Source organism: Prunus dulcis, chromosome 1, assembly GCF_902201215.1.
Source record: "Prunus dulcis chromosome 1, ALMONDv2, whole genome shotgun sequence".
Taxonomy (NCBI): Eukaryota; Viridiplantae; Streptophyta; class Magnoliopsida; order Rosales; family Rosaceae; genus Prunus; species Prunus dulcis.
The window spans coordinates 24,730,780-24,756,880 of NC_047650.1; the positions used below are offsets into that span (position 1 = coordinate 24,730,780).

Genomic DNA, 26,101 nt, shown 5'->3' on the forward strand with positions numbered 1-26,101 from the left:
CTCAGCTCATACCTCTCACACCACATCTTTCTATATTTTCATTTCTNAGAGTTTAGAATTCATACTTCATTNATTCTAAATGGAAGAATTTAGGAGATGCTTGGAGAGGCAAGAAAGAGAAACAAGAGAGAGAAACCGTAGAGCAGATGAAGTCAATGAGTTGCAGAGACAAGTTGATGAGCAAGTTCTCATAGCAGTGGCTTTGCAAGAAGAAGAGAACCAAGGTCGCCGCCNTGGTTCACAAGTCGGCCGCCGCCGGAATGTGGAAAGACATAGGCATTCTCGAGGTAAGAATCTTTTGGAAGATTATTTTATCCCAACTTCTTTGTACTCTGATGTTGATTTTCGAAGGCGATTTAGAATGCAACCTCATTTGTAATTATGATGCATACTTTGTTCAAAAGTGTGATGCTGCTTGTAAGAACCCAAAACAAAATATCAAAAAAAGAAAGAAATATCTAGAAAGGTAAGGAAAATATCTTTTAGCAAAATGACCAAATTGCCCTCGCATATTTTAATGGGGAAAAATTTGACTTTTTGATCGAGAAAGAATTTGGGAATTTCGCTTACGCCATTGCGTAGAGCGCGGCGAAAGGAGTTCGTAGACACGGAGTAGACCCGAATTGGAGCTGTAACGAAGAAGTTATGGTCTAAAAACTGCGAAGGGCAAAATGGTAATTTGGCCAAAAGTCAGATTTTATACCCCCTCTCTCTCTTCTCCCCGTCACTTTCTCTCTCCTCCCTCTCTCTCCTTCGCGCGATATGGGGTCGTGCGACCCTTCGCCTTCCAAGGGACAGCCCGGCCACCACAGGCCGAGCCGATCTCCGCCGTTGGTACCTACAGGTCCACCTTCGTGTCGCCGTCACAACCTGACCGATCTCAACCCCGGGGCCGCCCTGAGTTGGCCGGAAAACCATGTTTTCCGACGGAGGTTCCTGCGAAGCCACCCGAACTTCCAGCTCGAAATTCTCCTTCGTTTCTCCACCAAATCGATCGAGTAAGGCATCAGAGGTCCAACCGATCAGCATGAGGAAGCTTCAAAGGGTCAAATTAGCTTGGACCATCTGTGAGTGGACCTTCTTTCATAAATCAGATTTCATGAATGAATTGATGTGCTTTTATATGAATTGATGTGCTTTTATATAAAATAGATTTTATAAATGATTTTATATAAATGAGTTTTATATTTGAGTTTATTTGAGTAAGTTTCTTCATTCAGTCTTTGAGTAAGTTTTAATACGATTTTGAATATGAGCAGTACAGTAATAATTCTATAAGTCGGTGCTGCTTATTTACCAGTTACAGAAACAGAGTTTCAGTTAAGACCGCAGCACGACTTGAGTTTTACAGTTATTATTCAGATATTTCTTTTTACAAGGACTTTATTTTAAAACCACCTTGTACCCGTTTTTCTTTATGGTGATTACCCAGAGTCGGACCGATGTCTACGGACATCCAGTCTGATTATAGTTCAGTCGGTGCACTTGACTTTGCCTCACGAGTTTCGGGGACGCTCGGACCGTGAGTGCCGGGATTTGCGGCTCGGCAGACTTGGTGTCCCGAGACCTGCCAGGATTGCGGCTCGGCTGACTTTATGTCCCCGAGACCTGCCGGGATTGCGGATCAGGCTGACTACGGTCCCCTGCATCCTGCCAGAGCGACTCGAGTTGACTTGGTGTCATCGAGAAATCTGCCGGCGGGACAGGCTGATCATAGTCCCCTGATTTCGCCAGTTTGCGGCTCGGGTAAGTCTGTGTGACGCCCGAGACCTGCCAGGGAATTGACGGAAATGACAGGGGTACATATTGGTGGTATTTTCAAAGGATTCTGAGTTTCTTTATTAAATGTTGATTTTCAGCTATTATAAATCAGTTTTTCTGATTTTTCAGATATAGATCCCTTTATATTTGTTCAGTTATGAAAGATCTGAGAACAGAGTTTTTATACGCGTTGGATTTCAGTACTTTTATGAAAGCTTTGAATTCAGTGGTTTGTATGAAACTTTCAAGTTTGAATATGACTGATATAGAATGCCTTGAATTGACTTCGCGTGATATAATAAGTAAGTATTCAGTTTTATTTAGCTAAATTTATTTTACCATGGGGGATATTATGTTTATGAGAATTGTTTTGAAGAACATTATTGTTGCTTTGGTCCACTCACATTTTCAACCTGTTTTTCGCCCCCAGGCCGTAGAAGGACGCGGGATCCACCACCGGGCCAATCATAGTTTCCGCGCCAAGGTAAAGTTTTCCAGAATCCTTGCAACCTTGAAAACCCTAGAAAATGCTCTGATATCATGTTGAACATAAGGAACTGAGGTTGGAATCTGTTTGTTGACTTAGTCTGGCTGTTGGTAGGGTTTCTGAGATTGTTTGACACGTGAAAAGTTTTGGGGTTGGTCAAAATACAGAGGAGACTCTGCCGAATTTTCGGCAGAAGTCTAAGGAAAATTTAAAGAAAAATTAAAGTAAGAAGGGTAAAAAGGTCATTTGTGCCCGACATTCGCCAGGTGTCGGACACGCACAGGACTTGGCTCGAATTCCAAAGTGGAAATTGGGTCGGGTCCTGTCACTGCTGGGGTTTTGGGGCTTCTTCCGGAGCAAAAGCTTACAGCTGTTATACGAATGTTGGCGTATGGAGCATTTGCTGATCAGGTGGATGAGATTGCTCGGATGGGAAAGTCCACTACGTTGGAGGCTTTGGTAAGATTTTGTCAAGCTGTTGAAACTCTGTACACTAGGGACTACCTGCGTAGACCTACTCCCAGGGACCTCCAACAGCTTCTACAAAAAGCCGAAGCTCGAGGATTCCCTGGAATGATTGGTAGCATCGACTGCATGCATTGGCAATGGAAGAATTGCCCAACTGCCTGGCAAGGTGATTATGGAAATAGAAAAGGCAAAAAAGTATCATCCTTGAAGCGGTTGCTGGGTTCGACACATGGGTTTGGCATGCCTTCTTCGGAGTTGCAGGATCACAAAATGACCTCAACATGCTGGGTCAATCCCCCGTCTTCAACGATGTTTTGAGAGGCCAGGGCCCCAATGTCACCTATGAAGTCAACAATACAGTATACCAGACGGGATACTATCTAGCTGATGGCATCTACCCGAGGTGGATGACTTTTGTCAAATCCATTCCGAATCCCCGATCCCAGAAGCAAAAATTATTTGCTACATATCAAGAGGGATACAGGAAAGATGTCGAAAGGTGTTTTGGCATCCTTCAAGCTCGGTGGTTGATTATTCAAGGTGCGGCCCGTATGTTTGATGAGGAGATCCTCAGAAGCATTATGATGACTTGCATCATCCTCCATAATATGATTGTGGAGGATGAGTACGATTATGATGCTTTAGAGGTCTACTAACCGGATCCAATGAACACGGCTTTGACACGGATTTATGAAAGGCCTATGGGGCCAAATGGAGAACCGTTTGAGCCGGAACCGTTGGTGAGGGATGGTCATTTGATGACCCGAATGATAGATCGATATACGGAGATGCAATCTTCGTATATTCATGAAATGCGTCAAGTTCACTTGATGGAGCATCTATGGGCGGTGAAAGGCAATGAAGATTAATGATGGAGCATAGATGATTTGGTTATGTTTTATTTAGTTATGGTTAGGTTGTGTTGTATTTTTATTTATTATGGTTTGGTTGTGGTTGGTTATTATTATTGTGCCTTGTTTGTATTTTTATTTTTATTTGTATTATGTTTTGTTTGAAGTATGGAATATGTTGAATAAAAAGGTAATTTATTGAATGCTTTGTTTATTAAATAACGAAATGTAATACAAGTCATTACGAATTACTACTAAAATAAAATACATGAATTACAACAACTTTAATAGAAAACAACTAAAATACAAATACATAAAAGGTATGCTAACTAATTTAATGGTTTCCATCATTTAACCAATCCGTGTTGCTAGGCCCATCATCCCGAAAAAGTCTTCTTCTCATAACATCCCTTCGTTCTAGCTTCCAAAATTGTTTTGTTTGAGGGGACATATGACTTGTATCCATCGCCATGGTTTCCCGATCTGTCTTGGCCATTTCTTTTTTAGGCAAATACTCCCTTTCTCGTGCATACTCAGCTTGAAGGGCCAACTCGTGATCTTGGCGTTTTTGCTCCATTTCTATTCTTATGCCGTTTTGCCTTGCAATTTCCTCAAAAAATTGTGAATTTTGATTGCTTGAATTACCCTTCTTCTTTGCCTTCGCGGCCTTTCGGCCAATGGGCCTCGGCTCCTTTTCGATGGGTGAGTCTTGACTCATAGGAGAATCGAGAGGTGAATCGGATGTCATTGAATCATGGAGTGGCGTCTCGTTTAACACAACCTCCGGACCCGTCGGAATAATTATGAAGCGTTTGCAATATTTCACCACCTCCCAACATTCATGATGGGTGAAACTTTTTTTGCCACACCCGGTTGCACCGAACCACATTTGTGCTTGAATCATCTATTTAACAAAAAAATGGAAATGCAATAAATATTTAACAAAAAAATGGAAATGCAATAAATATTTAACATATTTAAATATTGAAAATGCAAGCAATATTAACAAAATATTGAAAATGCATGAAATATTAACAACATATTGAAAATGCAAGCAATATTAACAAAATATTGAAAATGCAAGCAATATTAACAAAATATTGAAAATGCAAGCAATATTAACAAAATATTGAAAATGCAAAAAATATTAACAACATATTGAAAATGCAAGCAATATGAACAAAATATTGAAAATGCAAGCAATATTAACAAAATATATATATTAGGAGATTAAACTTAATAAAACAAAAATTATAAAATACTTACCTCGTTAGTCCGATTTTGCCCACTTCTATAGTTGTCCATCGCTTTTGCTAGGGCATTTCTCCATTTTCCCAACTCTTTATTGAGAATTTTCCACCTACTGGATAATGCCATCTCCGTACGAGTAGACCCCGGAATTTTTTCACAAAATTCGGCATGAATTTTTTTTCACATATGAAAAAATTTCATTTCATTGCCGGACACGGGACAATGACAAATTTGGAGCCAAGCCTCACACAAGGAAACATCTTCCATTGTGCTCCAAGCCCCTCCGGTTTCGATAGAAGAAGCCATAAAAATATGAAATCAAAATGCTAGATGAAAAAGAGGAAAATGTTGAGTAAAACGAGTGAATAATAGTAGAAGTATAATGAAATGTAAGAGTATTGGTGTTGAAAGTGAAGGGTATTGATAGGTATTTATAGAAAAAAAAATATATAAGAATTTTTTAGAAATTTTAAAAAAAATTTACGATTTTTTTTGCGCAAAAAAGCCTCAGCCGTTGGATTAATTTGGAGAAGCAGATCGGAAGGCTGGGGAGGCGACACGTGGCAGCGTACCGTTGGAGCTGGCGTCGCGCTGACGTCAGCGAGCGCGTTTCAAATTTTTTACTCGAGGCTGACGTCAGCAACACGCGAGTTGGACCTCGGGCTGGTCTCGCCTTCGGACTGGCCCGAGTTGGTGGGTCCCACACCACCCCCGGACCTGGGCTGCACGCTGGAGCGACTTTTTTTTTCTTTTTTTTCCTGCCCTCGCCTCGGGCTGGGCTCCCTTGCTGGAGCTGCTCTTAGCCAAGGTGAAGGTGCGCAATGCGCATGCTGCCGTTTCATCTTTCTTCTTTCCGCATTCTACCAAAACGACCCGTCGTACGTTTTTTCTTCTTTTCCTCCGCATCAAAACACACCGTTTCCTGTGCAGAAGACATGTAGAAACATAGGAACCGCCTGCTATTTGGCTGCAACTATATATAATATCCAAGACAATTTGGACTTATTGTTTTCATCTCACTTTTACCTCTGGTTGCAACTCTGACCTGAGAAAAAGCATATAGTCAGTTCATTGCCTGAAGGAAGCTTTGCTACAAATGAACATGTTGGCTTACAATCATTTTAGAAATTCATGGTAAAACTTTTTGTACCAAGTGGAAATTAATCAACTTCTGCAAATTTTTATTTTCATTTTTAAATAGAATAAAGAATGAGGCGAGATTAGTTATTCAGTATCGATCATCGAATGCACAAACATAGACCAACACATTCCGAGAGCCCTATCCATCTCCTTATCATTAATTTTATTAATAGAAAAGAAACATAAAGAAGTCATATTACTTGGGGTTGATAAATGGGGTCAAAAAAAATCATATCTGAATAATCAGTGTATAAAATCGTCTGTGTTTATCTCTTCTTTCATGTTGCATTTAAAAAGAGACATCAATTTAGCTAAAAGAAGAAAGCCTTAATTAGATCAGATACTGTTGTGTGTGAGCCGTCCATCCCTGACCTACCTACAAGGTTTTGATATTTCTTGTCTCTAAACTCTGAGTGGTTTGCGTACACCAACAATATTATTCTTAAAGTCTCTAGCCTATCTGACTTTTACTAGCAATTTGTCAAATCTGCATTTCCATTTAAACTGGAGGGAAAGTCAAATATGTGGTACATAAAGCTTGAGCCCATCTCGTCACAGCTATCTCTGCCATGCCAACAGCAACAGATCAAATTGTAGCCATGCTTTCCTTTTATTTTTAGTTTTGCTTTTGCTAACAGACTCTATTAAAAGGGAAAAATCCCAAGTCCAACCAACCATTGCCAAATGAGTGAAAGTCTAGCAGGAAAATTTTGAAGTCCAAAATCATCTCATCTGTTAATATTTTCAATATCTTTGAAAAACAAAGAACCCAATTAAAAGTAGAACAACTTATGTTGTCAAAGATAATATATATATCTATCTATTGGAGAAAGATGGTGACTTTGAATTTCCAAGCAAAAGAGATTTTGACTTTTCGTACTTGGATTGGATGCAATCGTTTTATGTCGGCCAACAAAACAAGTTGTAGTAAGTTTTTTATTCCGTGAGTACAAGCGATAGTGTAAATTATATAAAAAGAAATTTTATGCACAATTAAGATGATATAGGAGTTTAAATTTAAAACCTCTAATCTGAAAGTCAAGTCTTTTTATACTAGGCTAGACCTGTTTGACAAATTATAGCAAATATAAAGCCTTGAATTTTGAGTATTTCTTTTGTTTGAAAAATAAAAATAAAAAAAGAAAGAAAACAGAGTGTGCTTGCTTTGCCTAAAGAGGATGATGACATCCTTCTATCACCCTCATAAAAATGCTATAATTGCTTAAAAGCCTAAAAGGTAGTTCAAATTCACTTGACCACCATAATTCCACCTGTACACTGAGCCAGCCACTACTTCAAATATAATAATAATTTATATTGGTAGAGGATTCAATGCATCTCTTTAAAATGGCAACCACATATAATAGAATGTAATTTTAAACAAACTATGTCTTCGTGCTTTTCTAATGTTGTGTTTGCAAGTTATGGAACTTTTTCTTGACAACAACCAAAAAAGGAACATCTCAAAGCTCCATTTTGGAGCTATATTATAATAAATTCTGTCGTTTTAGAATTTTATGTAATTTTTAATTTTTTTTATAGAAAATAATCAAAAAAATTTATTATAAAAATCAAAATGAGCCCAATGCATTAATAAACTGGAGGCAATTCCAAACTATGTCGTTTTATAGCTGAAAGATTTTAATTCAATATCTACAAGAGTTTCATTCCAAGTGCTCTGACAACCGCATGTGTTCGCAAATGCTACAGATGATTACATCCCACATAACAGAATAATTGTGCTAAATGATGTAATAAATAAATATCTGACGGCATCAAAACCAAATAATACAATTTTGTTAACCGAAAAAAGAAATCTCTATTACAAATTTGGAGAGCCACAAACAAGAACAGGATTTTCTGTGTCGACAGACTGAGAGAGAAAGTGCCATCAGCTTGGAACTACGGAATGAACGGCGGTGATGATCAGATGACCTTTTCAGTACGCTTTTTGCAGGTGGGCCCCTCAACCACCCTACTTTCAATGTTCAATGCGGTGACCCCGCGGGTCCACCTGCCACGTGTTTTCTACTGCAAGCCACCTTTTTCACAAACACACCTATAACTTCCCACAGCTGGCAAAGGCCATTCGGGCGTTGCTCTGCTCCAAAAAGCTACACAATAATTTATAATAAAAAAATTAAAAGAATAAACTAGGACAATTTTCCGAAAGGAAAAGAAGTAATTTTACAGGCTAATTCTTTTCAAGTGTCGGAAAGTGTTTGATACCAATTGTTTTTCCAAAGACAAAGTATGTGTGTAGAATTTCATAGACATTTTCTTTCCTTTGTACTTTTTTGAATGGAAAAATATATCCACACTATTAGTTTATCAAACCAAATTCAAACATGCTAACTTGCACGTTTCCATATCATTTACAATTTGCCTACATTTTTCATATTCCCTAAACCCATTTTTCAATATACTAGAGAGAAATACTATTAAATTAATAAGTTTGACAAGGTAATATTTCATTTGGTAACTTTAGTAGAGAATGCTTTTATTAAATTACTTTCCAAATTGGCAAACTTCATGACTTACTAGTCATAGTAAGTATTTATAAGTCTCGCTCATTTTTTAGAAAAGCTCGACATCAAACTTCCACAATTATTAGTAAGTATTTATGAGTCTCGCTGTCTTCTACAAAGTTTGACACACAGTATAACTGTAAAGGAATTTGTCTGACACACAGTATAACTGTAAAGGGATTTGAAAAGGTTCTTTAACAATTAACAAATTTTTTTAGGGAAGTTCGACATTAAATTTTTATAATTAATAATAAGTATTTATGAGTCTCGCTTGTCTTCCACGAAAGCATGACACGCAATGTAAATGTATAGGGATTTGAAAAAGTTCTTCTCCTTTTGCAACTAACAAAAAGAATTTCAAGAGTACTTATCCAAACAATTTATTATGTTGTAAATTATTTAAGTTTGGAGAAGGCAGGCAGGTGAAGGCAAAAGAAAAAGGAGTAATTGTGGGGGAAAAAAGGGTGAAATGGAGGGGAGGGGGGTTTTTGCTGACATGGAAGGGAAAAAAGAGAGGACAAAAGAAAGGACTATCTTTTGAAGAAATGTGGGGGAATCCAACAGCGCGAAAGATCTCAAAGGCCACATACAACTTGTGGCTCACAAATCTCCCCCTTTGATGATGTGGCATTCCCCACCTCGTTAAACCCCACTACCATTTCACCCTTCTCTTCTCTAAACTCCTCTTCCTCCCCCCTCCCTCCTCCTCGATCAAACTCAAAAACCACACCAACTACAATATACGCAAACACCCAAAACACTTGGAACTCTGTGTCTTTGTGTCTTTCTTCGTTTGAAACACAAAGAGACTCTTGTATTGGGTTTTAATCAAAATTACTAGAATGTCTTCCGAGAGTGAAGGCCCCACGATAAAGCTCTTTGGAAAGACCATACCTTTGGCTTTGGCGCCACTGAACCATGAGGCTTCTTCCGCCATTGATGAGTCTTGTGGAGCCGTTGATTCTGATATTGCTGCCACTGCTTGTGGTGGTGGTGTTGAAGACTGTTCTGATGACAAGCAAAAGCTTTCTTCTTCAGCTACTACTAATTCTCTTAAAGGGAACTCAACGAGAGTGGACAAGGTATGTTTGAGTTTCAATTATTTTCTATGAAAATTTGCTGCTTTTTTTATATTCTAAGAACAACCCATCATTTATCAGAAGCTCAGAATTGTAAATGGGTTGATTTTATTATGGAGTTTGTGATTTTGGGATCTGATCTCACAATTGAAATACTTAATCATCCCTGATTGTTTGTAGTTTTGTAACCAAGATTGTCAATTTGGCCAGTGTTATTCTTGGTTTTTTTTTGTCCTTTTGGTTATCTCGAGGTTGTCTATTTTATGGTCATTGTGGGACTTGAGGATTACGTCATGATATTCGGATGCTGTATTTCAAGGATGTATTGGATTTACGAGTCTTTTTCTGGGTTTAGTTTGATTCTGTTCAAGTTTTCCAAAATTGGGTTCTTTTTCAATATGATTAGTTGCACAAGTTTTAAGCTTTTTTGGTTAACATTTTAATCATTAAGTTCTCGTTGAGGATTAAAGGCTGTTTTAATGGTTTGGAGAGGGAATCAGAAAGCATGGATTAGAAAAGGCTTAACTTTTTAACACTGCACTTTAGCAGTAATTATGCTTTTGGTTATGGGACTTTTTCCATGGATTGATTTGCTTACTCTGTTTTTTCTCAGAAGCATTTATCCATTTATGTCAAATTTGTAGATTGACATGGCTGGCAAAAAATTTAGAGAGAAGAGAAAAGCGTTTTCTAGAATTTTCTTCATTTTGGTCAGGATTGAATTACTCTTGTGAGTTCACAGCTTCTGATACTTCCCAGATGTGCTTTTGGTTTTTCTGCAGTGATATAAATGTTTTCCCCACAAGCCTGTTCTACCTTTTCTTTCTGAACAAACTTTTCTGTTTTGCTCAGTTTTCTATAACAACTCCTTTTCTTTTCTTTGGCTCCCTTCTTATCTACTTTTAATTCCCCTTGATGTGTTAATAAATGGTAAAGTTTCTGAATAATAATAAAAGTTTATATGTATCGACACATGAAAGCTGATTGCTGTCTAAAATGGCTATCTACAAAGTTTTCAAAAATCAATGTATTAGCTTTTGTGCCTTCAACAATCTGTCTATCAGTAAAGAATATGGATTATACATCAGATGAGATTTTTCATCTAATTTTATTCTTCTTTAGTTCTTTATGTCTTTAAGTCTAGTTCAGGGTTCCCTACATATTTTTGTTTCAATTTACTGAAAAAACAGCTACAGCACTTTTCTGATCAGACCTTTTTGTTTGAAATATTAGGAAACAATATCAGAGAAGGAACTCACAGCTGAGAAGCAGGAAGATGATACCTCATATCAAATCACAGAAGACTTAAAAACTCCTACAACATCATCTGGAATTAGCGAGAATCCTAAAACGCCATCAGTTGATAGAGAAACTTCATCTCTGAAATCCTCTAATAATGGAGACCAGAGTGAGGCCAGTTGCTCACAAGAAAAGACTCTAAAGAAGCCAGACAAGATACTTCCATGTCCTCGATGTAATAGCATGGACACCAAGTTCTGTTATTATAATAATTACAATGTCAACCAGCCTCGCCATTTCTGCAAGAACTGTCAGAGATACTGGACTGCTGGAGGAATCATGAGGAATGTGCCTGTGGGTGCTGGTCGTCGCAAGAATAAAAACTCTTCAGCTTCACAATATCGTCACATGTTAATGTCAGATGCTCTGCAAACAGCTCGTGCTAGTGCTGCAAATGGTGCACACAACACTACTTTGGGAAGCAATGGTACTGTCCTGACCTTTGGTTCGGATTCTCCTCTTTGTGAATCAATGGCTTCTGTATTGAACCTTGCAGAGCAAGCACAAAATTGTACTCAAAGTGGGTTCCATAGGCCTGAACAAAGAATTGGGGTTTCTTCCATACCAGGAGATAATAGGGATGCCCACTCAAGTGGATCTTCTATTACAGCTTCAAATTCATCAGAGAGGGGAGGTAAAGTTGGTTTACAAGAGCCAGCGATTAAAAGCTGTCAAAGCTTCCCTCCTCAAGTACCATGCTTTCCAGGCTCCCCTTGGCCTTATCCATGGAACTCAGCTCAGTGGCCCGCTGGAATGCCTCCACCTCCTTTCTGCCATTCAGGCTTTCCAATATCATTCTACCCTGCACCACCATATTGGGGCTGCACTGTACCGGACTCTTGGAATTTACCAAGTCTCTCCTCACCATCCTCTACTCTTAGCCACTGTGCTACAAGCTCTGGTCCAAATTCCCCAACCTTAGGGAAACATTCGAGAGATGAGGACATTCTTAATCCAGCCAGCTCCCAGAACGAAGATCACGCGAAGAATAACACTTCAGATAGATGTGTTTGGATTCCAAAAACATTAAGGATTGATGATCCAAGTGAAGCAGCAAAGAGCTCCATATGGGCAACATTAGGCATTAAGAATGAAAAGGGAAATTGTACTAATGAGGGAGGTCTCTTCCAGGCATTTCAATCAAAGGGAGACGAGAAAAATCACGTGGTTGAAGCGTCTCCAGTGTTGGAAGCCAATCCTGCAGCCTTGTCCCGGTCACTCAACTTCCATGAGAGAACATGATCACAGCTGAAGTCAGAGTTGTAAACTTTCACAAGGTGATGGAAGGGAGTTTACCTCCCTGCCACTTTTTGCTGCTGACAAATTTTACCATAAGCCAATATTGTTGATCACCCTTGGTGTTGGAACTTCTTTCCTAGAAGTTACAGCATACAACCGATAATCACTTTGTAGGAGAGCAAAGCTGTTTCTGACTAGATCATATAGACTTCTTTTTTTTGGGTTAAATCTCTGTGTAACATTATGGACAGGTCTTTTTTATTTTCACCTTAGGTAGATGGTTCAGCAAGTGTTTGTATACATATGTGAGGTAGCATAAGATAGCTAATAAAAATATGCATCAAAATCCAATATTTGTTGAATAAACTTCATTTTTCTCAGATGCTTTCCGTAGCTGCTACAAGGGAACGTGTTTCTCTCTTGTTTTGTTTTTGACCAAACCAAGGAGACTGCAATGACATAGATTTTCTATTTTCAGTGTTCAGAATTTAAAAATATACGTAAGAAAGCTAGTGGGGAAACAGTTTAGAAAACTGAGGATTCAAAAGATATTGTATAAAAAAAAAAGTCTTTGTTGTAGGCCCCCAATTGTGGAGATAAGCTTTGAACTAGTGTCAATACGCGAGGCATCTATCTCTTTCAAAAACAAACGAATCCAAATTTGTAAAATACCAAAAAGTGTAATCACTCTGAGCCAAGTATATCCACAAACACAAAAAGTGGCTTTTCCTTTTTCTAGCTATTTCACGTTCTTGGATAATATTTCAAAATCACACTCCATTTATGTATGCGTCTCTCATCCATCCTCCAACAGCAACATTCAGATATTTCCTTGTCTTTGTTGTCGCTAGCAGCCCACAATTTCTCCACAAAATTAGTTGTTACGGGACCCATGCATGTGATTCCAACATAAAAAAAATTCAGAATTTTCACATATATATTCCTATGCCGACGTTGAAACGAACTTATTTTTATGTGGATATTATTGTAGATAGGAAGAAAAGGAGGGAGCGATAGTAGAAAATAAATGACGTATACACTGTAATAATATTCGAACGTCTATACAGGAGAAAATTTGTGTAAGTATTTATCCCATACTAAGCAACACAAACAAAAGAAAATCACAATATCCTGATTTTAGCATTTATCGGTCAGTAATATATGTGACATTCATCCAAATATCCGTGAAAACTCATGTGGTCCTCATCTGTTGCATGCTAACATCCAACCTTTCAAGCAACCAAAATCAAGTTAACATCAAACCTTGCTCTTTATTATGCTCTTTATTGGTTTTCGTATGATTTTTCATTATTATGTGCCAATTGATTTTTCTTTTCTTTTCTTTTAAAAATAAAAATGATAATGGGTACATAAAAATAGGACTCATTATCTAATTTTATTTTTAATTTTTAATTTTTTTAATATGAAAAAATGTGAAGTTACTATACTATCCTCATTTAAGTAATAATTCCAATTCTTCATGTTTACATTACCCAATAACATTTTCTGATACTTTAAATATTTCACAGCCTTTTACTTTATATATATATATATATATATAGATACAAGATAATACGGAAAAAGGTTGCCTGAGTTGAAAACAATTTTTTTATTTTTTATTAATGTTTGTTTGAATAGAGAAGTTCTCCCAGACCTATGAACAACCTTACTTAGTCCCTGTCCAAAATTGTTTTCGTAAGAAAAAGACAATTAAGAAAAATATGTTCTTCTTTAAAGAAAGAAAAAAATGTAGTGAGGAAAAGCCAAGTCAAACTCTTTTCCGTTAAAAGAGCTTTTAATTTTTAATAATGTTTACCATGTCAATCTTTTGAAATGTTATCTTAATATGTGGCATGCATGCCTACCAACATATCATTAAAGGACTCTATCCTTTCGGAAAGCTTAAGCCTTAAGGTGTTACATTTATACATTGATAAGGACTTCAACTAAAAACCTAGTTAGAACAACTCCAATTAATCTCCAACACATTTCCATCTTAGAGTTTCAGAAAAACAATTTTCAAATACACCACCAAAACCCACTTGCCTTCGTTTTTTTATTTTTATTTGGGTGTGTAAATGCACATGAGTCTGACATGTCGTTTTTGATGATGCATCATGCCTCCTTATTGGGTGAGAGTTCTTGTGTTGTGCCTTAGGTGAAATGGTGGGCGCAATTTTATCATGAGATGTTGAATTTTAGTTTATGGCATGACTTTGTATTGGGTTCATTTGGGATGGATGGCTGACTGACTGACATGATGAAACCTATCATATTATTTCCACTAAATTATGTTGGAGAGTAAGTGCTTGGAAAATGTTTCAGAAGAAAGGTTCCTTTCATGGGAAAAGTAGGGGAAATGCACCTTTTGGAGTTCCATCCAAAAACTAAAAGCTAGATGGAACTTTGATTGCTTGTTACCATACCTCTACTTTTCTTATTTTAGGTAGTGGGAAAAGACTCCAACTGAAGATAAGTTAAAAAAACAACATTATAAACATAAGAGATGTAAGACATTCACTCTAGATAAATCAAAACCTAAAAAAGGCTAATCAGTCCTTGTTTTTTATAAAGACGATATTCTATTTTAATCTAATCTAAATTATAGAAAATCGGGTGTAGAATGAAGAGCACATCCATTCTAACTAATTTGACTAAACCATATCTTCTTATTAATTACTGTTATTATTTGTTTGTAATTAATTAGTTACCATTTACAAATTGAGAGTGGAAAAACTAAAAACCAAGAGAAATTAATAACAATGCTGGGCTTCAAAGCTTCCAAGCCCGAACCGAGTTTGAAGTTGGGCCCGAATTATCTAGCACACCTTAAGACCTTGTCTCTGCTTTGTACATGGAGGACATATCAACAAACTCAACTCAAGTGGGTTGCCCTTGTTTTCTTAGGATTCTTTTCTTCGATATTAGAAATCAAGCCAATGAAAAGTTGGAAATTTGTTTCGTTTGGGTCCGAAATATCCAGGAATAAATAGGAAGGATCTCAAGTTGAGGAAATTGGACATATATAGGCCCTCAGAAGGCCTCCAAAGTGCCACAACACAAGTCTACAAGGGGAGGGGACCTCTTGCGAATTATTATGATGTAAATTATGAGCATAAAATCATTGGTGTAAACTGCACTGTTTCTTACACGCAAGAAAGAAAAAAAAAAAAGGTTGTCCCTCCCAATTTCCTGGAAGTTTCAGAATGTTCTTGGAATTCCCCAGGAGATATAACAGTCGGTCGCGCACTCACATGTCAAGAAGCACTTTGGAGAAAACTATAATAATTATATGGATGAATGTGATGTGAACCTTCAGCTTGGCTTGGAAGTGTTTTTTTTCCTTTTTCTTTGCATGACCTAATGAGGAAACCCGTAGAAAGAAGGTTTGGTCTAGACTGGAGGACCCAAAACTGTCATCAACCTTTGTTTGAAAATTAAAACCTCTCTCTCTTAGAAAGTCTCTAGTCCTAGTCCTTTTCCTACTAGGAATAGGAGTGGCTTTTCTATTTAAGTCTGTCCGTTCTAATTAATTATAGTGCATTCATCCATCGTCTTCCAGGAAAATTGGTCGTGACTTGACACAGAAGTTGAAGACGTTGACGCTTCAAAGGCAAGGCAATTGCTTTTTCTCATCAATATAACAGTGTCGAAGCCTTGGTTGTACTTAAGATACAAAGCCCCATACTTTTTCTCTGCATTAATATTATCAACTTATCCATGGAGGACATACAGAACTTTCTCCAACCCCTTGTGAAATTTGTCTCCACCAGATGGAAGGTTTGGACCAAAACACACAGCCTTAGTTCTGAATTACCACCAACCCATGAGCCTCTCTTTGGCAACAACAAGGCACACGATGAAACAGAACTAAGCAGAGAAGAAGTAGATATGGTGATGGGCCGGCTAGGAATGTGTTTTGAACATGAGGCAGAGGGAGACAATATTGGAGAGAGGGTTGGCGCAGAGGAGCTTTGGAGACTGTTTGATGAGGAGGAGCCCAACTTGGAGGAGGTGAAGGAAGCCTTTGATGTGTTTGATGAGAACAGAGATGGGTTTATAGATGCAGCAGAGGTACAAAGAGTTTTAAGCAATTTCGGTTTCAAGGATGCATTCGGATTGGACGAATGCCAGAGGATGATTAAGGCAGCAGATATGAACCAAGATGGAGTGATTGATTTTGATGAGTTTGTGAAACATATGGAGAACAGCTTTTGTTGACATCTTAATTAATTCCTGTTTTTTAAAGAGTCGGTATTTTGTGTAGTTTCCTTATAAACAAATAAAAAATAATATTTATTGGAATTTTGGTTACTCATCTTATTATTTTCTTGTTGTCGTTGGAAAATAAGGCCATGTTTGGTATCCTACTCAAAAAAGTAAACTAAAAAATTATTATTCTTTTTTAAAACATGAGTTTTCAAATAGTGATTTTAAGATCTAAAAACTTGTTTGGTATTGAATTCCAAACTAATTTTAAGATGTAAAAATAAAAAATAAATCAAAAATCAAAAACCTTAATCCTCAAATTGAAATTAACAAAAGAAAAGGAAAAAGATGTGAGGCATAAAACGTATCAATTTTGGTGGTGTGCAACAACTCCCCGACGCCATGTTAGGGTCGGGAAATGACGGGAATTTTTTGCCATCCCTAGACGAGAGAGACAGAGACACAGAGACAGAGCGACAAGAGAGAGGGGAGAGAGAGAGAGAGAAAGAAAGAAAAAACCGTATAACTTAACTTTTTTTATTTTTAATAATGGGGTGTTTTTGAATTCTTTTTGGGTTTGAGTTTTTAAAAATGAACCTATCAAACAAGGTTTTTGGGACTTTGAACTTAAATCTGTTTTTGAGTTTATAAAATTGGATTACCAAACGGCCCCAGTTGTTTCCTTATTCTTAAAGAATTTGTTTTCAATTGTTAGTATATAGAGGCCACTTCTCATCATCAATTCTTTTCTTGTTCTCTTGTTCTCTGTTCTGCCATTCGTTTCTGTTTCAAAGTTATAGTCATGTCCAGTTTTAACTCTAACAAGAAACCTTGTCGTAGGACCCCGACTGTCAGCTTCAGCAGTGGGGGATGGGCAAGTCTTCCAGTGCTCATCTTTTTTATTCTGGATAAGTTATTAGAACCCATTGACCATGTTCGTTTTTCTGCCGTTTGCAAGCAATGGCGTTCTATGTCCAAACTCTATAATCATGCAACGCAGCAGTGGCGCAATAAACAACTTCCCCCCATGCTCTTGATCCCAAACAAGGACGACGACGGTGACTGAGGAAGGGTGTTGTACAACATTTCTGAAGGAATAATCTACAACAATATTGAATTGCAAGTGCCTTTTAGTAAGAGGAGGTGTGGCTTTAGCCATGGTTGGTTGGCCACAGTAGATTCATAACACTTAGTAATCCTTTCACCAAAGCAAATCCCATTCTTCTCGCTCCCCTTATAGGCCGTGTCAGAAAATATGAAAACTCCTACTACAAGCATTATGTTCGTAAGGTGATTCTTGTCCACTCATTCCGCTCTTAATCCGGAGAATTATGTGGTTGTAGCACTTTACCATAGCTGGTTCCGGTTGGTTTTCATCAAGGCAGGCCAAAGCTCTTGGACTTACCTCAAGGATGGATGTTTATATGGTGATGTTATATTCTATAAAAATCAAGTATACGCAGTTAGACAACTTGGAGCGATTTGGTCATTTGATGTTTGTAGCAGTGATATTAAAAACTCTTCACAGCTAAAGCTACTCACACATCCAGAGCCATTCCAAGATTATGGTTTTCATGCATATCTTGTAGAATCAACTAAGGGAGACTTGTTGCATATCCTAAGAAATTATGCGCTAATGGACTGTTTTTTTTAAGCATAAGAATAGGCGGACTACGGGCTTTGAGGTTTACAAGTGGGTGTTCGACGATGAAGATGGATCTATTAGGCACAAGGTTGAGTTGAAAAGCATAGGAGACGGGGCTCTGTTTGTGGGCGACAATGATTCAATCTCTGTTTTAGCTTCATAGTTTCCTGGATGCTAGTCAAATTCCATATATTACACTGATGATTACACATCAAGTTATCCTACATTCGATGGTGACCAAGCATTATGATATGGGTATCTTCAACTTGGAGGACGGAACTATCACACAACCTTACCCTCTGCGCACCAATTCTCAGAGAGCTATTTGGGTTGTGTCACCCTTTCATGGACTATGTTAGCTTCTAGTTCATCTTACATTTCATGGCTTGTCCCTTGATTAGTTACAATGTTTTCGGAGGTTTCTCCTTTATTTATGTGTTGTACAATTATAACTCTTTGCTTTAAGTGTTGTTTGATGGACTATGTCGGCTTCTAATCACTACAAGAAAAACGTTTATTAATGGCCTATAAGTTGGTCACAAAAAGTCTCCATTTTGGTCACTGAATATAGTTATTGTCCAAATAGTGGTGGTCACTGGGTGGTCACTAGAAGCTCGTCACAAATTCTATTTATTGGCCAACATCCAAATATTGGTCACTGAAACGCAAACAATTAGTGACTACCTCTATTAGTCACTAATGGAAATGCTATTAGTGACCGCAAATTTCATCACTAAAGGCTTATAATTTGGTCACTAAATGTATGTAGAACAATTGGTGACTAATTTACAATTGTTTGGTCACTTATTAACACTATAAAATGACATCTATTTTTTTTTTTTTTCATGAATAGTCTACTAAAGATAAAATCCTGATACCCAACACAAAGTGTATCATATATCATTCCAAAAACTATATATGTATCAACATTTCTCTCACAAATTCACAAGACATACATCTCTCAAAAACAAAATCTAAAAATAAATGTATTTCAACCAGCACATCTCTTGCTCAATATCTCATGTCTGACCACACCTTCTCTAACTGCTTCCTGAACCTGCATGAAAAAATTGAAGTAATTTCGACCATCAGAACACAAACAAATTAGAGAGTCTAAACATAATTGTACAATGTCCAGTAGAAGGGTTTATACTAGGATTGTTAAAAGGAATAAAAGACTTCAACTGCGCATAATATCTACATGACCATATTTATTGAGTAAAATTCAGAAAGAAAGCCTACAAGTAACAACTAAACTGAATCTTTCACACAATTAATTCAAAACATGAAGAATTTGTATACTAATAAAAATCCTGCAAATTAATGAACTGTTTGGATTAGTAATTGCATACCTTTAGTGTTGATGTCCCCTTTTAAAGTAGAAGTGAGCTACTGGGGAAGACTCAGACAGTTCATTATCCTGATGTATCACAATGCACCTAAGCAGAGCAGGATCATATCTTTCAAAAGTGAGGTTCATGCTTTTGAGCAGTATGCTGTAAGATGGTAGCAATGGAAGATATGAGAAGATTAAGCATTGTACATGAAAAATAACATGTGTTAAGTAAAAGGTTCACAATCCTAAATTTCCCTAAACTTGAATGAAATCAGTAATGACTTATAATTCTTATGAGTGTGTTGTCTCATAAAAGAACCACAATCCTAAATTGGCTTTTGCTAGTTTAAAAAATATTAAAATGTGTTAGGTAAAATTTAACCACAAGACTAGCGGTCGAAATGCAATTACATACACAACACAATGCAAAGAAAAGAACCTGAAACACGAGTTATTTTCTAATAATAAAATTAGCACAACTTGCACCAATTACTCAAGCCAAAACTAACAATCAACCTTATGTTCTGCATCCTCAATTAGAATAAGTTTATCCATTGTTGAGAAGGACCCTCTTGATGCTTTGCTATGTATTAATACTTATAAGCCCATTCCTACAAACACAACCAAATACAATGAACCTACTGCTCAAAAAACCCTTCTCTATTGTCTACCATACACATATTTCAGCTAAACATGCAGATCAAATCACTAATCTACACTAAAAGTGTGCACCTTGGATACGCTAACAGATATTCTATGTATGGATGGCCAATGATGAAAACAAAAATATAGAATCTGCATACCATCAATGAATAATAGAATGATATTACTGATTCTTTCATAAGAAAATGAAAAATGAACCAAAAAAATTATATACAATCGTTATATTCATGAAACACAGAACTGATATAGAAATAATGACTGAACCACCTATGTGCGGATGCAGAGCAAATGACATTTTGATTAAAGAATTGTATATACAGCAATATAAAAAAAATTCATGAAACTTGAAACTTAAATCAGAGCTATACCTCAAATCAAAGATAATTAAGACTTCAGTTAAGCATAAAAACAATCTGATGAACAAACCTTCAACTTCCCATAGTTGAGCCAAAAACAGGACTGGATGAAAGACATGTTGAAAAGAAACATATAATAAGAACAAAATAGGAGAAGAAATCGAAAGAACAAAATAGTATAGTTCCATCTTCCCAAAATAGTATTAACATAACTCTTAAGATGATATTTCCTGATCAAATAACTATTTCACATCCACTACTAATTGACATTTGGCAATTTCATATCCCAAAAAATGACAGAATTCCATAGCAATTCAGCACATCAAGCATAAGTTCCATAACACCCATGTAGTAGCTGAACTTCTTAACCTCACACGCTCAAGAGATGATATTAAACGGACAAAAGATGGTTGCTCATACCACACAAAGCATTATTATATTAAAAAAATGAAACAATTTGAGCAAGAATAAAACAGCAAGAGAGTATAAGCAAAAGTCACCAATAAGAGTAAAGAAAAAGGCAGCATCAAGATGAAAACCAAACAGCCAGATATCCAAGATTTCTTACCAGAGGAGCTCATGGTCTTAAAAGGTGCTTTCAGAATAGGATCTCACCAGCTCAAGGTCGTATCTCAAAATCGAAGCTTTTGGGAATCAAAACTCAAAATCGAAATCTCGTCAAGCTCATCACATAATTTTAACATAATTTCATAGCAATCACACCATTCCGTCTCTGAATTTTAGAAACCCTAAACCCACCCACCCATCTATCAGTTTTCGAAACCCCAACCCGTGCATGCATTGCTTAGATTTGAAAACTTGTGTTAAAACTGAAATCAAACTCAGATTCCAGAAAGGAACCAATATCAAAAGCAAATGAATAACTAACAATCACAATGCAAAATACCAGAGCGATCTTTGAGCGATTTGTTGAAAACCAGCGGAAATGTTTGTGCCCAATCGTACAAACCAAAGCCAATTCTTTGGCTGACCAAAAGACAAGGCTAATCGAACGAAAAAGTAAAGTAATCTTCTACGTTAACTCCATGGTTCAAATTGGAGCAGAGAATTTTGGGGAAGAAGCTACTATAGTTTTCTCTCGACAAAAGTAAAGGCCGAACTCTCTCAGATTTAGAATTTTGGGGAAGAAGCTACTGTAGTTGACGGAAGAAAGGAAAACACTAATTTTAAAATTCTAAAAAAGGTCATTAAAGCCTTAAACATTCGTTTGATAATTTTTTATTTATTTACTTGGTGGTCACTAATAATAAAACAACATTGGGCTGGTTTAAAAACAAGCAATTCTCAGTGACCAAACTGAAACAGATTTTAAAAATTGGTGACTAAACACTAGAAAAAAAGCGTAAAACGTCCCTGAAGAATTAGTGACCCGGTCACTGGGAATTTGGTCACTGCTGACCTTTTTTGTTGTAGTGAATTAATCTTACAATTAATAGAAGTTGTGTTTTTGGAATTTTAATTTAAATGAGGGATAAGCTAATGGGCATTTTTAAAGGTTTTAGCTAATTCACATATTTAAACCATGTATGTTTAAATGTTTTCAAAAGCTGTTTGATGCATTCTCATATCTTGAAAATACAAATTCATTTTTTGAAAACTATTTGAAGAAACGTCACCAAATGAGCTCTAAGTATATGAGACTGTTCAACCTGGAATTGCTTCGCATTTGTTTTTATCTAATTGTCCTTGAATCAAAATATAGAAGACTTACATATACCAGGTGTAATTCTTTATCGGCGGATGAAGAAATTTACCAAGTAAGAGAAGGCAGCTATCGAGGCTCTAAGATGTGCAAGATTGAGAGGTTACTCAAAGATAGAGATGGAATCAGACTCAAAAGTCCTCATTGATAATATCAAAGGTAATGTATGCACGAAGGCCTGGACCATTCTCCCTTTGCTTGATGAGATCAGACGCCTAAGTGCAGGGTTCTCTTACGTGGAATGGCGTTGGATCCCTCGTGGTGCAAATCGCGCCGCTCACGTGACAGCGGCGATAGGATTAAGGGCGGTGTGTCCGCAAGGATGGGCTAATCAGCCACCTCCATCCCTGGTGCGGGTTCTGGCTTCTGATGGACTTCCTAGTCCCCCTTAATTGTAATTTTTGTTTTTTAGTGTTTTTGTCTTAGTGGGGGAAAACTGGTTACTAGACTCTGTGAGTTTAGTTTTTTCCCCTGAGTTTCTATTAGCTTTTCAGGATGGTATCCTTTTGTATGGCTCTTCTGGTTTCAATGAAAGCTTCTTTGTCCGAAAAAAAAAAAAGAGGAGGTTGGTTTAGTACATAAGAGCTTTCGAAATTGTTCGGTGAGGAGGAGGAGCCCAAATAAGCCCCAGACAGGCTCAAGAAAACAGTAGCCTGAGTGAAAAGGAACAGTCTTGAGATGGAAATCTTGTACGAAGGCCCAAAGACTAGTCAGCATTCCTCTATGAACCTCGAGTCTAGTCTTTAACAGAGGTGGATGAGTTTTCAAGTCAAATTCAAACAATTAGTGGAGTGTGGACTACTCAATATTTCCTGTTTTGGGCAACAGATATTGGCCAAAAAAACTTCCATACCGAATCTCACGTGTAATTATGTTGTACAGTGAAACCAGTTAATACGGTATTGGATTAATTATATACACCCCTTGACTTGTGAATAGTGACTGCTTTGAGTGTGGATTGGATTATCACATCATGTTACTTGATTCAGCAGCAGAAAAATAAGCAAATATGCTTGAGAAGTTGTGGACTCTTATCCCACAAAATAGTAACTACTATTTAAGACAGTTCCAAACGGCTAAAGCCCATGTGCATTGCATTGCATTGCATGAATTCTCTCCCACTAAGATTCTGCTGATGGGGAAAGCATGTTTAACAGTTTCCATCATGAATGCATTGGGAGATATATATATACATATGCTTGCTTGGTGTTCGGTTGCAGAATTTGTGCCTCAGTTTCACAGTCCCCGTGGGAAAAGGATGTTCCAAACAGTTCCAATTCCTCTGTTCTTGTCTTTGTTTGCCTCATCATTTCATCATCATCCCCATTTTATTCTAACTACTCCTTTTCCCAATTATTATTTTTAAACAATTACAAGATTTGAAAACACACAAAACTTAAGTTAATTCGATCTTCATTTTCTTGAGGTCCATGGAATTCCTAACATGAAACCATAGGAAAATATGGGGAGAGAGAGAGAGAGAGAGAGAGAGAGAGAGGGAGAGGGAGAGGGAGAACAAATGTGACATGTCAATTTGTGACAATAATCTAATTTATTTGTTTCACCTTTTGGCAAGGGTCTCATGTGAGAGTTTGGGGGGTACATAGAAAAAGATGGTGGGATATGACTTAAAGGGACTGATGCAGATTCTTCAATGTCAGCGAGAACTAAAACAACAATCCTTTCTCTTTTACCTCTAATGGCTTCATAGTTTTCTTGGACCACAACCACATTGAGCCCCTTTTCTGATGATTAAGTGAAAAACCCTTTTCAGCTTTTCTTGGCTTCTAACTTCATGTGGCTCCTACCCCAAGAAAATCAATGAATGGTGGTGGAAGGGTCTCATGGTGGCTGCCACCAACTCTGTCCTCATCTGCAGCAGCAGCAGCTGATGGTGAGGGTTTGCTGGCTGAAACTTGACGTGGTGATGCTGATACTGATGAATCTGAGTAACTGTGAAGAAGGTTGTGGTAGTTTGCCTGTTGCATTGCCATCATGTATGGTTGATGGTGAGGATGCAGGTTACATAAATGACCCTCAATATCACTTGAACTATCCCAAGATCTGCTCTGGCTCACCATCCCCATCACCCCCTCATTCCTCTTGGTACCTGCAAAACACAGCCAGAGAAAGTATTGTAACTTATTGTGTGTATGTGCGAGAGAGAGAGTTTTACGCACTAGAAAGGTGACCAATTAAGAAGGGTTGCATTATTCAATGGAAAATAGAAGGTTGAGGCCTCGGATCAACAAAGAACAAGACAATGAGGCAAGCTTGTAAAACGGGGAGCCAATAAAGAAACAGCTCAAAAACCAAAGATGCACGAACAGAAAGAATCGTGAGAAAGGAAATGAGGGATCCTGAATGACATACCAGGGACGAATTCGAAAGGAAGGACTTTTTTGCTTGGGATTGTTTCTTCTTCTTCCGCACTGGTCATGTTGGGTGAGCCATTTGAGCCATAATAGTCAACCCCCCAACCAACAACACCATTATAGCTTGATCCATATGAGAAAGGAGATAAAGTGCTATTGCTGAGACCTCCATTGTGGGGGAGATTGAGAGTACAGTAAGATGGAGGCTCTGTACTCCTTGAGACATTGAAGCTTGGATCTTCCTCCATTCTTCTGTAAACAGTTTGACTGAGCTTCCTCCTCCTGTAAGCACTGGATTGTTCTCTGTACTTCCTGGCCATTATAACATGCCAATGGTTCTTGACAGCATTATCAGTTCTTCCAGGAAAGAGCCTAGCTATCATGGCCCATTTGTTTCCATATACTCTATGAGCTTGCATTAGTCTATCTTCTTCTTCTTCAGTAAAAGCTCTTCTGTTGATCCTTGGGTCCAACTGGTTAAACCATCTTAGTCTACAGCTCTTACCTTTTGAACATAGACAAACACAGAGAGATGTGTTAAAGATCAGAATAAACACTAAAAAGCAAAAGAGAGAAGAAAAAAATGGAACAGAAAACATACCTATGGACAAAAGGACTAAAAAATTCTTACTTCTTACCTGATCTTCCTTCCAACTTCTCTGCTATGAGGTTCCAATTCTGAGGGCCATAAAGAGCGACAAGTTCCTTGAGCTTGGAATCTTCTGCAGGCCTCCAATGCCCTCTGGCACAATGTTTTGACTGCCCACTTTCTGTTTCCTCCCCACCAATCACCACATTCTCATTAGGGTACTTCTTATGGTTTATTAGGTTGGCTTTCTCATCATTCATACAAGTCTGATTATTTTCCCCACTCTCATGATCACTGCTGCTATCTGAGCCCTTACCGTCACCAATGTCAGTGTTGTGGTGGTAGTCCTCAGAGCTTCTGTTGTTGCAGTTCCCCATAGGAGGAAAACCCCAAAACCCCCTCCCATTTTCCACTTCAGAAAGCTTTGAGATATAGCTACTCTCCTGAGAAGAAACAGATGAAACAACGCCATAGTTGGAACTAAGTGAAAGAGAGCCCATATCCGCATAAACCATTCCCATTGAACAAGAGGGAAAAGAAGAGGAAAAGGAGGGAGCAGAGGAGAAGCAGCTGAAGGCATTTGGGTTTTCTGTTACATATATAGCCCCATTGTTTGCCATGCCTTCATTTCCTTTCTTGTCACAAATGCTAATGGTTAACATCGAACTGTTACAAAGTCATCTTATAATGGCCTTGAAAAGAGGGAAAAACAATTGGCTGTGGAAATAAAAATTATTATAGCAAAAAAATGACAGACAGCTGGTGGAAGAGAAAGGACTTGTTTTGCAGTGTTGCAAGAAGGAAAACTAGAAACAGCAAAAATAGCAAATAGTGTTCAGAAACCTACACTACACGGCCTCTCATCTCAGTCTCACTGACTCTGTGTGTATAGGGAGTTGGAGGAGAGAGACAGAGAGAGAAGTGCTTTTAAGTAGTTAACAACCCTGACGACCCTGACCCTATAATTTAACAAGCTCCTTCTATTATTTTACTATTATTCTCTCTCTTTCTTTAACAAATCCCACATCACTCACACGTGTGAAACTTCTCTCTCTCTCTCTCTCTCTCTCTCTCTCTCTCTCTCTCTCTCTCCATTCATGTT

General features: G+C 37.6%; 3 protein-coding genes, 1 long non-coding RNA gene and 2 pseudogenes across 6 annotated transcripts; 4 read left to right on the forward strand and 2 right to left on the reverse strand.

Moving 5' to 3' along the window:
* Nucleotides 1-2,611: 2,611 nt before the first annotated feature.
* Nucleotides 2,612-3,336, forward strand: LOC117616768 (annotated as a pseudogene).
* Nucleotides 3,337-9,009: 5,673 nt separating this feature from the next.
* On the forward strand, nucleotides 9,010-12,483 carry LOC117615016 (cyclic dof factor 1-like). The gene is made up of 2 exons (XM_034343978.1): nucleotides 9,010-9,568; nucleotides 10,799-12,483. The coding sequence occupies exons 1-2, from the start codon at nucleotides 9,329-9,331 to the stop codon at nucleotides 12,104-12,106; spliced, it is 1,548 nt and encodes a 515-aa protein (XP_034199869.1). The 5' UTR covers nucleotides 9,010-9,328; the 3' UTR covers nucleotides 12,107-12,483.
* A 3,325-nt stretch (nucleotides 12,484-15,808) lies between these two features.
* On the forward strand, nucleotides 15,809-16,405 carry LOC117616012 (probable calcium-binding protein CML45). Its single transcript, XM_034345211.1, has one exon. The coding sequence runs from the start codon at nucleotides 15,824-15,826 to the stop codon at nucleotides 16,322-16,324; it is 501 nt and encodes a 166-aa protein (XP_034201102.1). The 5' UTR covers nucleotides 15,809-15,823; the 3' UTR covers nucleotides 16,325-16,405.
* Nucleotides 16,406-17,114: 709 nt separating this feature from the next.
* Nucleotides 17,115-18,316, forward strand: LOC117617063 (annotated as a pseudogene).
* Nucleotides 18,317-18,829: 513 nt separating this feature from the next.
* LOC117616266 lies at nucleotides 18,830-22,107 on the reverse strand. 3 transcript variants are annotated; one of them, XR_004584119.1, is made up of 3 exons: nucleotides 20,881-22,107; nucleotides 19,310-19,904; nucleotides 18,830-19,014 (listed from the first exon to the last, which is right to left on the reverse strand). It is a non-coding gene; the product is annotated as an uncharacterized LOC117616266 (long non-coding RNA). The 3 variants fall into 3 exon arrangements; XR_004584118.1 differs by lacking the exon at nucleotides 20,881-22,107 and having other exon boundaries at nucleotides 19,310-19,453; nucleotides 19,810-20,317; XR_004584117.1 differs by lacking the exon at nucleotides 20,881-22,107 and having other exon boundaries at nucleotides 19,310-20,317.
* A 1,450-nt stretch (nucleotides 22,108-23,557) lies between these two features.
* On the reverse strand, nucleotides 23,558-25,898 carry LOC117614801 (transcription factor CSA-like). The gene is made up of 3 exons (XM_034343707.1): nucleotides 25,049-25,898; nucleotides 24,409-24,915; nucleotides 23,558-24,145 (listed from the first exon to the last, which is right to left on the reverse strand). Exons 1-3 carry the CDS (start codon nucleotides 25,659-25,661, stop codon nucleotides 23,829-23,831), a joined length of 1,437 nt encoding a protein of 478 aa, XP_034199598.1. The 5' UTR covers nucleotides 25,662-25,898; the 3' UTR covers nucleotides 23,558-23,828.
* Between the last annotated feature and the right edge of the window lie 203 nt (nucleotides 25,899-26,101).

What these genes read in the sequence shown, in the direction of transcription:
- LOC117614801 (XM_034343707.1), bottom strand. Translation starts at nt 25,661, where the DNA reads ATGTTAACCATTAGCATTTGTGACAAGAAAGGAAATGAAGGCATGGCA. An exon ending in GAAGTTGGAAGGAAGATCAG is followed by an intron (nt 24,916 to 25,048) that starts GTAAGAAGTAAG and finishes TATGTTCAAAAG; the next exon opens with GTAAGAGCTGTAGACTAAGA. An exon ending in TCCTTTCGAATTCGTCCCTG is followed by an intron (nt 24,146 to 24,408) that starts GTATGTCATTCA and finishes TGTGTTTTGCAG; the next exon opens with GTACCAAGAGGAATGAGGGG.
- LOC117615016 (XM_034343978.1), top strand. Translation starts at nt 9,329, where the DNA reads ATGTCTTCCGAGAGTGAAGGCCCCACGATAAAGCTCTTTGGAAAGACC. An exon ending in ACTCAACGAGAGTGGACAAG is followed by an intron (nt 9,569 to 10,798) that starts GTATGTTTGAGT and finishes TTGAAATATTAG; the next exon opens with GAAACAATATCAGAGAAGGA.
- LOC117616012 (XM_034345211.1), top strand. Translation starts at nt 15,824, where the DNA reads ATGGAGGACATACAGAACTTTCTCCAACCCCTTGTGAAATTTGTCTCC.